The sequence below is a fragment of the Triticum aestivum genome, chromosome 7A, assembly GCF_018294505.1.
Source record: "Triticum aestivum cultivar Chinese Spring chromosome 7A, IWGSC CS RefSeq v2.1, whole genome shotgun sequence".
Taxonomy (NCBI): Eukaryota; Viridiplantae; Streptophyta; class Magnoliopsida; order Poales; family Poaceae; genus Triticum; species Triticum aestivum.
In genome coordinates, this window is record NC_057812.1 from 697,908,855 (window position 1) to 697,923,067 (window position 14,213).

Sequence of the window (14,213 nt, forward strand, 5' to 3'; positions counted from 1 at the left end):
ATTTTATGTTATGTAAAATTACAAACGTAAAAACATAGTTTAAAATACACATAAACTGCAAATTTTCTTGTCTTATGACCTATATTTTTTTGTTATGTCAAATTTTACGTAGTGAATCAATAGGAAATGGGAAAGGGAAAAATGTTTAAAAGGAAAAGGGAAAAAAGAAAGCTATATGTTTACCGAGTGACTTTTAAAACACACTCGTTAAAAAATGAGTCTCCTGTGGTGATATGTACTACTCATCATGATGGCAATAGTAGCTTTAATGTATGAACAATGTTAACACATGCAACATTTTGATATGATATATATTTCACCACTTGCTAGTAGCTATAGTAATCACAAACATAGTTGATAATTCTCAATACTTCCTAGAATAAGCTCTAATCCATAGGAACATAGTAATCAAAAGAAATATGAATAATTTTATGACAAGTAAATCATCGAGGAAAGCTTGCTGATTGTATGAGTTCCTGCTCAGCACTGTGCTGCCTGCTATTGTTGTCATTGTTGTTCCTGATTTGAGCTAATGTGCAATTTAGCTCATCTGGATACCCTTCTTCAATGTTTTTATTTGCCAGCAACAACCTTTCTAGTGTCATCTGCGCTTGCCTCATGGTTGGCCTCTCTTCACCCTTCAAGTTTAGGCATGTCGATGCCAGTGCTGCGACCTCTTTTGCACCCTCCAGACACTCTGAGATGATTTGAAGATCTAATATCTCACATAGTTTATCTTGCCTTAATACCAAGTTGAACTGTGCAATAAGGCTTACGCCTTCTGAGTGCATGAAAGCATATGGTTTCTTTCTTGTGAGAAGCTCCACAAGTATGACACCAAAGCTATAAACATCACTTTTATCAGTCAACCTACTTGTTTGGTAGTACTCAGGGTCTAGGTACCCAAATGTACCTTGGATGGCAGTATTCAGTCCTGTCTGATCGATAGCAATACCTCGAGAAGCTCCAAAATCTGATACTTTAGCAGTTAAACGATGATCAAGTAGAATGTTCGCAGATTTAACATCTCTATGGATTATCGATGTTAAAGCGGAAGAGTGCAAATAGGACAAAGCACTTGCAGTTTCAAGAGCAATCCTCACTCGATCCCTCCAAGACAAGGATCTTGGGCCTTCAACATGGAGATAGTCAGAAAGAGTTCCATTTGAAATGAACTCATAAACTAATAGCGGGACTTGTGTCTCAAGGCAGCACCCAAACAACCTCACGACATTTCGATGGTTGATTTGTGAAAGGATGGCCACCTCATTTATGAAATCTTCTATTTCTCTTTGAATAGTAATTTTGGATTTCTTGATGGCAACCACATCCTTATTTGATAGTATTCCTTTGTACACAATACCATGGCCACCACCACCAAGTTTGCGGGACTCGTCAAATTTCTCGGTTGCCTTCTCTAGTTCTTCTAAGCTAAATATCATTCTTTCAGCAATGTCTTTGTCCACCAATTGTTGTAACAACAAACCCCGATTTAGTTCGAAGTACTTCGACTTGAGTCTCTTAGCTTGCAGACTCCTTAACTTCCGACAAACAAATATGATACAAAGCCCTAGACATATAAGACTGATGCCACCACCAATTGCTATACCCACAACAAAACCTGTCAAGTAAAATAAAAATCCTATGAATGAAGAAATTTTGGTACAATAAAAGTCTGCAATAGAGTTGATCCAACTTCATATTTGTTTCCACTTCATCAAAATACTTATTTTTAGGTTGATTTGAGTAAGAAACTAAGAATATATTATGTGGGCAAACAAAATCAAGTCTTGATTCAATATTAAGGCTCAATTAGGAATATAAAAATTAATATGATAAACTTATTATATGGAGATGTAACCACAGAACAGGCGCGAGTTGGCTAGCCGCATAAATTTATTCAATAATGCGTGCAAGAACTAAGATAGTAAATATTATGTCTTGTGAAGAACACCTCAATTCTTTAGTGTTCTTCACAAGACATGATAACGGTCTTATTTTCTAGCCTTCACTCCATGGCACAACTGAAATATTTGCATCGTTGGACCACATAACAATCTAGCTATGCAATGGACATAACTTAGACCATTGCATTAATCAATACATTCTTTGGTGTGTAGGATCCTGTATTAAAATAGTATACATTGTGAAATAGTAAGCATTGTGCCAATCCTACCAAGATTTTATACTATTTTGGTTGAGTGACATATAGAAGAATCAAATAAATCGCATTTTATTCTCGAACACCTTGAAGGTGTATCTCGATAGCATTTTAAAATTTATTATTTATTAGAAGGAAAAGAACCAGGACTCACACAACAACCTTATAGGTAATGGTCCATCCTCCAAGAGAAAAAGATTTCCCTTCTCGTTGCCTCTTCATTGTTTTATTTTATTAATATAAAATTATATGAAGCTCAGATCTCGATAATTAAATTTAAGTCATCATGTAATATCATCCTATAGTTATTTTTCCGAATTAATCTAGCGAAATGTTTCAATTAGAAATGAATGTGATGGCTTTCCACAACACACCTCCATCCAGAAATCCTCCCATCAATCAGACGGAATAAGCTCGAGATTAACCGTTTACTCCATTTATATTATGTGTTGCTCTTTTCTGTATGCCCGAGTAAATGTAGCAAGAACAGGTTCGTAAAATTACCAAGAAGGAGAACAAACTTGGTGCTACTAAAACGAAATTATCTCATTCATAAAATAATGTAGGTCAGAGAGCTAGGCAATGGTAAATCAGTCTAATTACAAACTATTTTAAGAAACATATTGTTCGTACAGGAAGCATGAGCTTGCTTTCTTTGATAATTGTATTCTAAAATTAGATTTTCGACTTTCAATTTTTAAATTTGAAGAGTAACAGGGACCAAAATTTTTCAAAGAGTCACCAGTTTGATTGTGCATTCTTAAGGTGATAATATTCCAGATTTACAACATATGTTAACTAATTTTAATATCTTTACCATATTATAGGAAGCTGCCTTAGCATAAATATGTCAATAATTATTTTTTAAAACAAGCAAATGAGACTTACTGAATTATGTTCCGATATAGTGTTTGTGTTACTCAAGTCCAATTTGATTTTCTTTTACTTGGCAAAGCCTTGGCACTAATAGAATGAAAGGTAGTAGTTGCATTGAGCTGCTACGTATTTATTTAATTATTTAGTTTTCAGAAGGGCGAATTGGTTTTTCCATCCTGCAGTTTTGCATGGGTAATGAGAGTACTAATTGGCTACTTGTATGGTCCCACGCCCACTGCTTGGAACCCCAACACCCTTGCACTTGGAGGAAGATAGTGCCTCTCACACAAAGCAACGTAGCGGGCGTCAATATAAGAAGAACACCGATCCTGCCGGCCAAGCACGCGGCTCATAGGTTTATGGAGTATTTTGGAGAGTTGCCAGAGTTGAACAAAAAGTAAGGGGATAAGAACAAGATGAAGGTCTACTGATATGTACAAGAAGTTACTTTCAGTACAAGCGATCGAGGCGATGCACGCTTTGGTGGGCATCGATTGTAAGTAAGATGTACATTATAAAATTTTAGTGCAAGTTGTTTCGAAGTCTCGATGTGGATGAGATCACTTGTAAGTATGGCTGTGGTTTTGGCTGCATATGAGCCACGTCTGGTGGTTTTGGGCCTGGACACTTGTGTCTGGCTCAGCCGAAGTTCCATGATGTTTGGAGTGTGTGCGTTCGTCTAACTCCTATGCCCATGCTGTAAATTTTTGTCTTTCATGTTTGTATTTAGTTTTCTGTTTGTTTTCCTTAATTAAGTGAGAGATTTATGGTTTTTGGATCAATTTCCCTATTAACTCAATCAACTCCCTTATCTAATATAGTTGCAGAAGGCTCGATAAAGAAACGAGTACCACTGGTTCATTTGTATGCAGCTCTGATGCCCGCGTCGCCCACGCCTCGGGCGACTCGGGTGGTGCTCCAAACACTAGCCACCGGGGTCTCCGTCTCCGTCCTCCCTTCCCTCTGTCGCCGCCGGTGGACGCCATTAGGCTGAGTCCGGTGGCTGACGACGCTGATGGGGGTCCTCCTCCTTGTCTGGAGGGGCTGAGGCGGAACCTCCTGTTTGGGTAAGCAGTCTGACCAGTCATGCCTTATTTGCTTGCTTGCAACTAGGATATACTCGACGTCTTAGAATCTTAGTAATTAGTAATATCATTCGAAAATAAATTTGATTATTTTTGGTATGCCAGATTCTCAAGTGCACTAGGTGTGTGGAACTTGTCATGGTGACAGGCTATTCGTGGAGCTCGTGGCAAAAAACAATCTGTCTCCGAAGTGTCTTTTCTCGAAGTTCCTTTGAGAGCTGATATTTTTTGCCATGATCTCTTCAAACGTCTTTTCATCATAAAAATTCCATGCGCCTAGTGCACGGCTGCACGCACTAGTATCTTTATGACAAAAATATTCAGTTTTTAAAATATATTTACTATTTGTTTCAATTTTACTGTTTAAGGACAGAAGCCGATGAGCCCGCGCTCTGAGTCGACACTCTCTCGAAACAGGTTTTCGCCCCCATTTATAAATAAAGCCACACCTAAAAAGGTACACGGACGGACGATCCAAGGTGGTGAGAAGGCCCTCTTACAAAGCCGATCCTAAGATAGCCGGCAAAGCCAAAAGAAAAAATAGGAAGAACTGAACACAACACCACATTACGCCCTAGCACACCTAAACTCCACGAGAAAGCCCTTAGGAGGGAGGAGGGCGCCAAGCGTCGCCGATGTTGCGTTCGGAACGAACATAGTTTTCATCTGAAGCCCTGACACGGAGAGAAGAACCACGACAACATCTTCAGGAAAATAGCGGCGCCCGCAAGCGTTGCCGTCGTCGGCGCCAAGGCGCAGAGCTTTCGATCGGCAACTCACCCGTTCCACCACAAGGTGACTAAGACTAGCATGACGAGGTCAGGTCCCCAGATCGGAGTGCCGCCACTGAGAGGACAGAGAGGACGCCCGAGCCTTTTTCCTCGCCCATCATGTCGCCCACACGACCAAGACAGAGAGTCACCACCGCCAGGAGGTTGCCCGCTAGAGAGCCAACGATGTGGACCGCTACCCGGGGCCGCCACCCCGGCATCCATGTCCAATCCATCACCAGCCACTCGCATCACGGACTACCGACCACGGTAGGAGGGGTAAAAGGAGTCTCCTTTCACCCCTAGCCCGGCATCAGCCACAAAGTATGGATCAACACCACCACAGTAGGTGCATCGACACCTATGCCTCCAGCCATCCCGGGTGGACTGGGGGAGGCACAACTCCATGACTACCGACGGCCGCCGGCGTTCTTGGCCGCACGACGCCATATATGTGATCTCCGTCTCCCATCCTACCCGACGAGCATATGATGACCCGACCACCGCCAACACCCACCATACCAACCAGAGAGCGGTTTTTTTGTAGGATGAGCTACATGGTACCCTTTATCAGAGCCATTCAATCTGGACTCCTGTGCATCTGGATATGTGCATAAGATTCAAAAATCAGCAGCTAGGCAGGTGCTCAACGCTTAATATTCTGGCATCGGATGGACGCCGATAGCGACGCGCAAGAAGGCTCCGTTTCTAACACCATGCAGTACTGTCATGGTTACAGTACTACACAAATAAAAAACACTCTCTGGTGACCTGCTCTCTCGCTAGTTGACTTGCTGGCTATCTACAAGAAGGAATCTTTCCTCACAAAAAACTCTCTCAATCTTGACATGCAACTGGAATCTACATCCGCATGCCGACATGCGCATGCTCTCTCTCACACACATATTCTCTTTCACCTTCGTAAATAAAAACTTCCTTCCACACAAAAAAACTTCCTCACACAACAGCTCTCTCTCTCTCTCTCTCTCTCTTCTCTCTGATAAAAAAATCAGAGTCTTCTCTCGCTGTGACATGCTACCTGCGTCTTCAAATTTTGCAAAGAATTTTCTCTCTTTCTTTGAGTCTCCACGTAGGCACTTTCTTTTCTCTCAAAGAAAATTTCTCAATGATTTTTTTCTCGCTCTTAAATGCTACTCCTCTCTCTTCACTTTGCCTGTAGGGGCGCCACCCTTTTTTTACTAGATTTGTCCCACTCTTTCTCTGTCTTTCACTGTTGCAGCAGAGAGCCTAGGGAGTAGGGATATGACATAACGCTGTAGCCATGCAGACAAGACATCACCTCCTGCTAATGACACTGCATCGAACAGCTGCACTCCTCGTGATGCTTTTTCTGCACAAATCCTGAAGCAAACGGATAGTCCAGATAAGAGGTACCGCGTAGCTCGTGCTAGGAAGAAACTTTGCGTACCAAGGACCGTGATTCCCGCGGGCACCCCCTACACCGAGCCCACCATCGTCTAGCCGGAGCGAAGCTCCGAACCATCCCGGGACCAAACCTGGTCCGCCTGAGCATGAGCTCCCAATCATGGCCGTCCGGCCGCACAAGCAACCCATGTTGCCGGCAAGAACCAGGAAGAAGAGAGGCGCCACCACCACCCCGCCACTGTCCGCCAACCATCGCCATCAAGCAGCAGCCTTTGATCCGCCGACCGATGCCACCACCATGCCACGGCCGAACCAAATTGGGATAGGGGAGACCCCTGCCACGACCAGCCCTACGCCCACCAAGGTCACCAGGAGCACCCACGACCGTCCAGGGAGCAGACGACCACGAGCAGCGCCCCACACCGTGCCCAAGCCCCGATCGGATCCGCCACCGGCCTCCTGGATGTGGCCGCAGCCCACAGTCCCACACCCGCCGCCGGTAGATACCCGCACGGAGGCAGAGCCGCGATCTCCCCAGCCCGCGCCGCTCCTGACGCCTTGCTTGCCGAGCCGCCGCCGCCAGACCACCGAAGGCCCGCCGAGCGCGCACTGCCACGCATCCGCAGCCCTGTCCTCCGCCACGCCACCAACGCGCTGGACCGACTCGTTGCCGCCGCGCCCCTGGGCAGATGCGGCTGCCCACGCTGCACACACCAATGCGGGAGGGGCGAGGAAACGCCCTACACCGACAGGGCTTTGCCCAGTGGCGCTCTCCCGCTTGTGGGAGCGGGTCGGGCGAGAGCGTTCCTGATTTTCTCCTCCATGAGATTGTCATCCCCTGAATCGACACTCTACCATACTCTTAGGCCTCTTTTGGTTCATAGGATAGGATATCGTAGGAATAGGAATCTTGTAGGAAATGAGATGACATGTATCTCAAATCCTATGAGTAGGAATAGGAAACAAGATGTCATTTGGTTGACACCAAAGGAATTTTTCCATTGAGTCTAGGCTCATTTTTATTTTCCTATGAAATGTGGAGGATAGGAACCAATCCTATGTAGGAATAGGAATCCATTCCTATGAACCAAAGGGCTCTAAAGGAAAAAATCCTATAAGAATCATATCCTCTAGAATTCTTATGAAATTCCTCCAAACCAAAGGAGGCCTTACATGGTTTCTTATATAGTAGTGAGTAGTGAGTATCATGATACATTTTCCTAGGTTCCCAAAATAAATAAAATTACATATCTTTTTGATACATTTTCCTATAGTGTATCATGAATTCATGATACATTTTGTATACATGCAAGTAGCTTGATGATGTTCTTCTTTCAGTTTGTTAAATTATTTCTATATTTTCCCCTGATACAATGATACCACATACAAGGCATTTACATCTAAAAACAAATTCGATGAACCAAAGTCTGGCATGGTGGGATCTACTTGAGTAACCAGTACTGAAGTTCACTTTCCTGGAGTTAAAGATATGGCCTTTACTAGATATCTATCGAAATTAGTCTTGCATGTATTTTATATATGTTGATAATTTATATTTTTGGATTGCCCTTATGAAGATTAATTTGATTTTTTTTTCTTAAAAGACATACTATTTTTCTACCCTGTGAACTGGTAATTCGTAGAGCAGCTGAAGTTGGTAAGATACGTGATATTTTCGTATCTAAATGGACAAAATGTGAATAAGGGTCAGCCAAAGTGCAGTTGATCTGTGCTTAATTTTAGTACCGCCTCTAAAGTATAAGGCGTATTAATTTTTCTAAAAGTCAAAAACTTCTTGCTTGATCAAGTTTGCAGAAATTATATCAATATCTACAATATATCAAATAAACAAAATTTGAAAATATACATCATGATGAATCTAATGATACTAAAACGAAGAGAAATTGTATAGTTATTGATATTTTGCTCTATAAATAAACCTGATTAATGGAAGAAGTACTACTACATAGGTACTCCAGTTCTCCATCGGATAACTGATTTTTTTTTTCAAACGCATACCTCTGGATATTGGTTCCTTTGGAACAAGCGTGGAGTGGAAGGACCATGATAGTATCTGATGGAGCTCCACGCCTGTGCCGGTGGCCGCGGAGATCCCCACCGCCACCTCCGCGGGGAGCAACGTGGTTGGGTTGAGCAACTGCGCGCTGACTTCAGCCGGTTGCATGGAGGGACGGTCATCGAAGTGCAGTCTAGCGACCAGCATCCGGGTGCTGCTGGTAAAATTGATGGACGCCGTCATCGTCCCATTCAGGCTGAAGTTGGGCAGGCTCGTCGTGTTAACCGAGTCTATGACGGAGCTGAGGTCAATCCCGATGTGGTCCATGGTTTCATGAGGGTCGAAGTTGGTGTTGCTATAGGTGTCGAACTCCACAGCGACGAACCGATTCTCGCCTACGGCGTCCCTCGTCCTACCGTTCAAAAGGCCGAAGGCTCCGCCGTACGAGTCCTGCGGCAGTTTTGACGGGTAGCTGACGAGGAAGAAAGCCATGCCGTCCCCTTTCATGCGTCCAGGCAGGAGCTTGATATTGAAGGTGAACCGTGTGACGAAGCTCGCCACCACGCCGGTGTTGTTGTCGTAGAACGGCACGGGGCGCCTGTACGACATCCGCCCCGTGCAGTCTAACAATTTCGTTGCCTCGACGGCGGTGAGGTCGACCAGGCCGCCGTTCACGGTCGCGTTACCCTCAAAATGAAGGTCTTGTGGGTTGTACGAGGTCTTGTTGGTGAAGTCAAAGCTGAAGGAGATGGGTGACAACGCGGCGGCGACATGCCCAGGAGCATCAAGCCGAAAAGAGAGGAGCAAGCAGCAGGCGTAGAGAAGGAGGAGAAGCTGCGGGGTGCCGTTCCTGCGAGGAAACATAACTCTGTCTAGCTAGTGCGATGGGGTGTTGTGAGCTTAGGAGAGTGGCCACATGCTATATATATACAGTTTTGAATTAGGGTTAATTTAAATCTGCGACACTTACTATATGCATGGATCGAAGGTAGTATTTCTTTTTTTAAGAAATTTATGGTACGCGTTGTCCAAGTCCTATACAAATGTCACCATCCAAACAGAAAGTTTCAAAGTCAAGTCAACCAACGGTCAGCATTGGAATTTCCATTCAGCGCTTCTAGTGAGTCGCAAGATGAAGAGCCTTGAAAGCCATAGTTAAGATACTCCCATCTTCTCCACATAATATCTAAGCACAAGATTGCTAGGCTACATTATGCTTATATTAGATCAAGATGCCCGCAAACGTTCCACTAAGTGGTGATTGAATTCACATCGAACATTCAAATTAATTGTTCTTTATAAAAGCAATGCATATTTTTTAAAGTTAACTCACATTTGATATTAGAGGTGGTAGAATAATCTGATAACTACAGGAAAATGATTGTATACCGAGTGTGTCGTTGTTTGCCCAGCGTTTTTCATCGGGCACTCGGCAAACAAAGCCTTTGCCGTCTACTTTGGAAAACACACTCGGCAAATAACTGACACTAGGTAAACACGAGGTTTGTCTAGTGTTACACTCAGCAACAGAAAAATACTATCAAAGATTGTTTTTCCATTTTTTTTTCTTTCATTTAATTTACTTTCTTTCCTATTGTGTAATTTTGTCATTATTTATTTTATTGGCTAGATTTTATTATTTTATTGCCGTTTTGTTTCCCCATGTTCGTGTAACATGAAAAAGTTGGCAAAAATAAGTTGAACAGTCCTATTTGTGTTAATGAGTATATGTTTATATCTTACACAAAATAATAAGATGAATTCCAATATCAGGGGACCAAGAATTGACCCCGGAAATGGTGATTATTGGTTTTTAAATTGTAGAAAATGTAAACAAAGTCTGAAAACATGAAACTTGGCATTGTGTGATTATATGATACCTAGAGGTTGTGATAAAAATTTGAGACAGTTTCATAAAATTTGTGACGTACACTGCTTAGAAGCCAGAACCATCTCCAAGGAAGAATCATAGTTTTGAGGAGGAATGGACCAGGTGTGAAGGCGAATGTTAGTTGATTGATCATTTGACCTTAAATTTGTTTCTGCACTCAACATATACCATTGCATGTTCTATGCCAAAACTTGGCATTTTTAGGGCTCGTTTGGTATATTTAGGTCATTAAGTGCATTTCTAGTCATTTAATAGATATAATTGAAATTTTAATAGCAACCAGATCAAAGGTTGGGCAAAATGAGTTGAAAAATATTATTTGCATTACTAAGCCTTTTTTAATGCTAAAAAGTGCAAAGTGCAAAGTATGAAAGCTTGCACACTAGTAGAAAACAGGACTTTGGTTCTAGCAGAATCGGAGCATTAGTCCCGGTCGCGTTGCGAACCAGGACTAAAGTTTTGCCTATATATATCCTTGCCCCTGCCCGCGCTCTCCTCTGTTTTTTAGCTGTAGAAGGTGGGAGGTGTGTGCGCTACTCTGTTCTCCCTTTCTATGCACATGAGGTGTTCGATGAAATCCCCGAGCCACACTTAAAATTTCTCCTCTGTTCTTCCTCCAAGCTCCACCTGCAACGTCCATTTTCCCAATATTTGTCTAGGATTTGGCGGTGCACCAACTATCCAAGTGTTCTAAAAGGTTAGCAACATCATCCTTTCATCTCTCATTGCTAGTTTAGCTCATTTCATGCTCTAGAAGTAGAGTGGTTTGTGAGTTTTAGTGGAGGTGTGTATGTGGGAGTTTATTTGATTTAGATGCACAATTTGAGCTCAAATTAATTTCTTAGTTTGCGCATGTGTAGGGTGCCGTCCCATCCCCGTCCCCATCCTCACTGCCGTCGATTGCCCGCGCCGATCTCGTCGACGGCACCACCGTGGTGAGCCTCTTGTTCTTATCTTTTTTAGCCAAAACAATTCTTACTTGTATGATTTAGATAGCTACTTGTATAATTTTCTTACTTGTATTTTTTTTGTTATTATATAGTGCCATGGTTTTGATATGCGCCCCCGTCGTCTCTCGTCCGGTCTATGATTCCGATGTGGTATATTATCTTTTATAACTATTTGTATCATTTAGTGTTTATGACAATTATGCGGACCAACTTGGCATAGATATTTTTATTTAGGAAGTATGTGAACCGGAAATTCCAACCGACCCTCTTGTCGAGTTGAAAAGGAAAATTATTATTTGAAACAAAAAATTAAAAAGAATTGAAGAAGAGAAGATGAAATTGGAGTTTCATGAAATTGGAGACGTGTTATTAGATAACTGCTAGAGGTTGTAGTAATAAATTGAGAAGGTTGTAAAATTTGAGATCATACACTTCTTGGAAATCGGAATGTCTCCAAGGAAGAATAGTAATTTCGAGAGGGGATGTCTCGGGTTTGAAGGCGAAGTCTTAATTCCTTCATTGTTTGACATTCAAACTTTATCTTCACTAAAAAAATACACCGTCACATGTTCCATGCAATAATTTGACATTTTCTAGTTCGTTTTGCTATATTTAAGTCATTAAGTGCATTTTAGGCATTTAACATGTATAATTCACATTTGAATTACAAATACATTAAAAATTGTCAAAATGAATTTAAAATGTTTTAATGACTATGTGTAGGCCGTATCCAAAAAACTTGAAGAACTATAAATATCGTGGGGCCAAACCTCGAAGCTGAACATGGAGATTGTTGGATTTTTAAATCCAAAAGATGCAAATGAGATCCTCTCTCTCTCTCTCTCTCTCTCTCTCTCTCTCTCTCTCTCTCATAGACCACAGCTCCAAGACAATGGTGTGGGAGCCGCAGTGCCACTCATGCAACATTCTGCCCACGAGCGCCGGCATAGGCCACCTGGCACCCTTCAGCCATGTCTCAGCCAACATCTCATGCCGCCTCGAGGCGTTGTTTGCTACGCTCCCGGTTGTCTGCAGGCTCGACCTCCACATGTCTCCTCTTGACATGCCCCTCCTTCTGGCCCAGCTCCTGTAAGCCGCAAAGGCCACCACGCTCATCGCCGACATCTCCCTGGCCTCCATGGTGATCCATGTGGTATCCTACTACCGTGTTAGATCTTCTTAACCGCATCCATCACCATATTCTCCCATGGCTGACGGCAGTGTTGTACTCGGGGTCAACTGGACATTTTCTTTATTCACGTTTAGTCGGTTTGCCGAGGGTTTGCACTCGACAAAGCCTTCACCTTTGCCGTCATTTTCTGTCAACCCTGTTATTTTTTAACCGAGATCAAATCTTTGTCAAGTTCCTGTGAAAACATACAGTGAATTCTTCGCCGACGGTCTGTAGAAAACCAATCGGCAAAAACTCGCTTTGCTGAAAAGTTGTATGCCTAGTGCTGGTTGCCAAGTATAACACTCGGCGAAGCCATTGTCCAGTGTATCTGATACTCCACAAAAGCTCACTTTGCCGAAAGCTAGTATGCCTAGTGCGTGTTGCCAAGTGTAACACTCTGAGAAGTCTTTGTCGAGTGTATCTGGTACTCAACAAACAATCGGCTGCCAGTAGTGGATAACAGAACTTTCAAATCTTCTGAGCCCATGGCACAGTGACCTTATCGTAGAATTTATGAAGATGTTCTGTCAGAGGACAATGATTGTGCATGAAAAGATCTAATCCCCTCAACCATCCGTCTGATTTTAGTATATAACGAGATAATTGTCCTTGTGTCCCAATGGTGGCATAATATTTAAGTAGGTTAGACAATCATTTATCTGCCCATATTAGTGTGAGTGTGTAAAAACATGATTTTATTTTGTAATCATTTATGGGTTTACCAAAGAAAAACAATATTTGATAAATCCATAAGAATTGGGGAAGTTGACGTTGTTCTTAAAGAAAACCCATGAAAAAAAACCCCAGAGGTAAGAGTGAAAAAAATCCGAACAAAACCTTCCTTAAAGAGAGGAATAAGAAAATGCACGTAACGCTGCATAGAGGAGAGCGTACCACAGAACCTTTCTTAAAAAAATAGGAGAGATGGATAGAATTGTTTCCAGAATTCGCGATGCGAAAGCAAAAATTGGTAACATAACCAAAGAAAAAATATATTTCATAAGTCCATAAGTGTTGGGGATGTTTTTTTAGAGATAAGAGTTGTGGAAGTTGACGTTGTTCTTAAAGAAAACCCTTGAGAAAAATCAGAGGTAAGAGTGAAAAATCAGAGCAAAGAGAGGAAGAAGAAATGCACATAATGTTGGATAGATGAGAGCGGACAACAGAACCTTACTTTTTTTATAAAAACAATAGGAGAGATGGATAGAAGTGTTTCCGGAATTCGCCATGAAAAGCAGAAACTAGTATTATATTTTTACTCGCTGTTTGAGCGATCCTGCTTTTTCATACGGCTTTAGAACATGAAAAAACATTTTTTATCTAATAGTGATAGTATAGTTATACTATCTACCTTATGAACAATAATAATTAGGAGTTGGTCAGGCAAAAGAGAAAGATAATTACTATGTTAATGAAGAAAAGTTAGGCAAGGGCACCCAAGCTCTAGGGTTTCAGGTGTCTCCCGCTTACGCCGCCATTAGTCTACTTTGTCTTGTGTGGTCTTAGGGCCATGAATGCACGTAGGATCTGGCCATTGCCGACGGAAAGGCTCCCTTTTTAGATACCTTTTTGAGTTTTGTTAGGGTTTTGTCCTGCTTAGAGAGACAAGGGCGGTGACTACTCTCTCAAAATGAAATTAGGTTTTCCAGCCTAGCTCCGTCCGGTGGTGCTTCTAGCGTCATTGATAGGCGTGTGAAGGTTTGTCTCCGGAGGATCTCGCTGGATTCGATCGGCTTTTGTCTTCGGTCGATCCACATGGATGGGGTCTCCGTTCGTATGTGTTCATATGTTTACAGGTTGGATCCTTTCAATCTACGCTTCTTTTCATCGATGACGGATGTTGTTCTGGTGCACTTGTCCCATGGGACCTTAACACGATAAAAGAAAAGTTTGCCCGACTCTG

At 42.4% G+C, this 14,213-nt stretch overlaps 1 protein-coding gene across 1 annotated transcript; it reads right to left on the reverse strand.

The window, feature by feature from the left end:
• Nucleotides 1-443: 443 nt before the first annotated feature.
• Nucleotides 444-6,531, reverse strand: LOC123153771 (wall-associated receptor kinase-like 9). Its single transcript, XM_044572726.1, has 4 exons — nt 6,410-6,531; nt 6,193-6,254; nt 914-1,621; nt 444-781 (listed from the first exon to the last, which is right to left on the reverse strand). The coding sequence occupies exons 1-4, from the start codon at nt 6,529-6,531 to the stop codon at nt 444-446; spliced, it is 1,230 nt and encodes a 409-aa protein (XP_044428661.1).
• Between the last annotated feature and the right edge of the window lie 7,682 nt (nt 6,532-14,213).

Excerpts from the sequence above, each read along its gene's own strand:
- LOC123153771 (XM_044572726.1), bottom strand. The coding sequence starts at position 6,531 with ATGGTTGGCGGACAGTGGCGGGGTGGTGGTGGCGCCTCTCTTCTTCCT. Across the intron at positions 6,255-6,409 it reads CTCATGCTCAGGCGGACCAG|GATTTGTGCAGAAAAAGCAT; the intron begins GTTTGGTCCCGG and ends CGTTTGCTTCAG. Across the intron at positions 1,622-6,192 it reads TGCAGTGTCATTAGCAGGAG|GTTTTGTTGTGGGTATAGCA; the intron begins GTGATGTCTTGT and ends TTTACTTGACAG.